The sequence below is a fragment of the Microtus ochrogaster genome, chromosome 7 (assembly GCF_000317375.1).
Source record: "Microtus ochrogaster isolate Prairie Vole_2 chromosome 7, MicOch1.0, whole genome shotgun sequence".
NCBI classification, from domain to species: Eukaryota; Metazoa; Chordata; class Mammalia; order Rodentia; family Cricetidae; genus Microtus; species Microtus ochrogaster.
Window position 1 is genome coordinate 37,943,463 of NC_022014.1, and position 2,691 is coordinate 37,946,153.

The 2,691-nt window shown below is 56.6% G+C and overlaps 1 protein-coding gene across 2 annotated transcripts in view; it reads left to right on the forward strand.

Moving 5' to 3' along the window:
• Positions 1-2,691, forward strand: part of Flii (FLII, actin remodeling protein) — a 14,249-nt gene that overhangs the window by 5,787 nt on the left and 5,771 nt on the right. The window contains exons 8-14 of one of the 2 annotated variants that reach the window (XM_005349938.2): positions 203-378; positions 456-613; positions 929-1,013; positions 1,295-1,442; positions 1,535-1,671; positions 1,769-1,981; positions 2,177-2,356. In XM_005349938.2, coding sequence (XP_005349995.1) covers positions 203-378; positions 456-613; positions 929-1,013; positions 1,295-1,442; positions 1,535-1,671; positions 1,769-1,981; positions 2,177-2,356 — 1,097 coding nt within the window. The remainder of the gene's footprint in view (positions 1-202; positions 379-455; positions 614-928; positions 1,014-1,294; positions 1,443-1,534; positions 1,672-1,768; positions 1,982-2,176; positions 2,357-2,691) is intronic. The other variant, XM_005349939.3, reaches the window with a different exon arrangement.

A 2,691-nucleotide genomic window follows, 5' to 3' on the forward strand; every position in this document is an offset into this window, starting at 1 on the left:
GATGTGCCCTCCAATGCCCCAGACGTGGTCCTAACTGATGTGCCCTCCAATGCCCCAGATGTGGTCCTAACTGATGTGCCCTCCAATGCCCCAGATGTAGTCCTGACTGATGTGCTCTCCAATGCCCCAGATGTGGTCCTGACTGATGTATCCCTCCAATGCCCCAGATGTGGTCTTAACTGATGTCCCCTCCAATGCCCAGATGTGGACCTCTCATGCAACGACTTGACAAGGGTGCCGGAGTGCCTGTACACCCTCCCTAACCTGCGCCGCCTCAACCTCAGTAGCAACCAGATTACAGAGCTGTCCCTGTGCATTGACCAGTGGGTGCACCTGGAGACCTTGAATCTGTCCCGCAACCAGCTCACCTCCCTGCCTGTGAGCCTGTACCTGGGACATGGGTGGGCTGGGCAGGAGTGCTGGCCTCTACCCTAACTGATGCTCTGCCCCTCCAGTCAGCCATTTGCAAGCTGACCAAGCTGAAGAAGCTGTACCTGAACTCCAACAAACTGGACTTTGATGGACTACCTTCTGGCATTGGCAAACTCAGCAGCCTGGAGGAATTCATGGCTGCTAACAACAACCTGGAGCTGATTCCTGAGAGCCTCTGCAGGTACTGGGCAGGTTGAGCCAGGGTGGGAGCTCAAGATGGAGCCGATGCTGCAGCTTGGTGATCTGCCAGCATCCTGCTAATGACTGATTAGCCTGCCCCATCCTATCCCACACCCAGCTTGGGTTTCCTAAGTCTAATGTTAGGGTCGAGATCAGAAGGAGTCCGGCACCATGTAAGTTTGTGGCTTCTGTCCTCTTCTGAAAGTCAATGACCCTCGTGTGGATCATGTGGATCCCTTGCTCTGAGACAAGAATTGGGACGACCCTAATTGCAACACCATATCCCCTAAGGCTCTGGCTGGTCCTGTCTTTACAGGTGCCCTAAGCTGAAGAAACTCGTCCTGAACAAGAACCGCCTGGTGACCCTCCCAGAGGCCATCCACTTCCTGACAGAGATAGAGGTCAGGCAGTGGGGACAGGGTATCAAGAGAGATGGAGCAGAGGGTGTGCCTATGTCTTGGAGTGAGACCTAGTAGTAGCCTTGTAGGGGCAGTGCCCAGGAACCACTGGGGAAAGCACCCTCTCTCAGCACACTGTAGTGTCACTGAAGCCCCACAGCAGCGGTAGCTGCCCAGGGTAAGGATTTAGTTCCTGGTTCCAGCTGTGGACCACAGTTGGAGACCAGGCATGAGTGGCTTGAAGATGAGCGCCCAGCCCAGCACCATCTCTGCTCACCTAACAGGTCCTGGATGTGCGAGAAAACCCCAGTCTGGTCATGCCGCCCAAGCCTGCTGACCGAACTGCTGAGTGGTACAACATTGACTTCTCACTACAGAACCAGCTGAGGCTGGCCGGTGCCTCCCCTGCCACAGTGGCTGCAGCTGCGGCTGGTGAGGAGAACGGTCTAGCCTGGGAGCAGGGCACTTCTCTGCACTTTTGCTTTCCCATTTGCAAGGGCTCATATGCTTGCACCTCCCACAAGTAGGGAGCGGGTCCAAAGACCCCATGGCTCGCAAGATGCGGCTACGGAGGCGCAAGGACTCAGCCCAGGATGACCAGGCCAAGCAAGTACTAAAGGGCATGTCAGATGTCGCCCAGGAGAAAAACAAGAAACAAGAGGTAAGTCAGCAAGAAGAACCCTGAGCAGAGCGTGGCGATGGCAAGCAAAGGTCAGTCCTAGTGTCTCAGTAGTCAAGTACTGCTCCTGTGTCCCCAGGAAAGCACAGATGCCCGGGCACCTGGGGGGAAGGTGAGGCGCTGGGACCAAGGCCTGGAGAAGCCACGCCTTGACTACTCCGAGTTCTTCACGGAGGATGTGGGCCAGCTGCCTGGTTTGACCATCTGGCAAATTGAGAACTTTGTGCCTGTGCTGGTGGAGGAAGCCTTCCATGGCAAGTTCTACGAGGCTGACTGCTACATTGTGCTCAAGGTGGGCTGGCTCCTGGAGCCCCTAGTGTTCTGCATGGGTGGCTCAGTGAGGCCAGGGGCAGTTCGGCAGGCTGCGTGTGGTAGTCAGTCAGTGGTCAGCATGCATGTAGCCTGGAAAGCCACATACATTTCCTGGGGCTGGGAAACCATGAATAGCCCATGAAGGCCCTCGTGGCTGATGCCTTGGTCTCCTCAGACCTTCCTGGATGACAGCGGCTCCCTGAACTGGGAGATCTACTACTGGATTGGTGGGGAGGCCACACTGGACAAGAAAGCCTGTTCTGCCATTCATGCAGTCAACCTGCGCAACTACCTGGGTGCTGAGTGCCGTACAGTTCGAGAGGAGATGGGCGACGAAAGCGAGGAGTTCCTGCAGGTGCAGCCAGCAGACTGGGAACTTGGGCGGGCGTTATGCACAGAGGTGGGGCAGGGAGCTGTGAGACAGCAAGGTTAGATCTGAGGAGGCCTCGTGGTCAGAGCCGGAAATCCATGGTTGAGGGAGAGGGGTCAGCAGGTCAGCATAGGAACCGGTACAGGATAAGGAGAGTAGCTGAGAGACAGGGTGGCACCTCTGACTGCTGGGGCTAAGGGCAGGGCCAAGCTTAAGAAAAAAAACGCGCCGGGCAGTGGTGGCGCACGCCTTTAATCCCAGCACTCGGGAGGCAGAGGCAGGCGGATCTCTGGGAGTTCGAGACCAGCCTGGTCTACAAG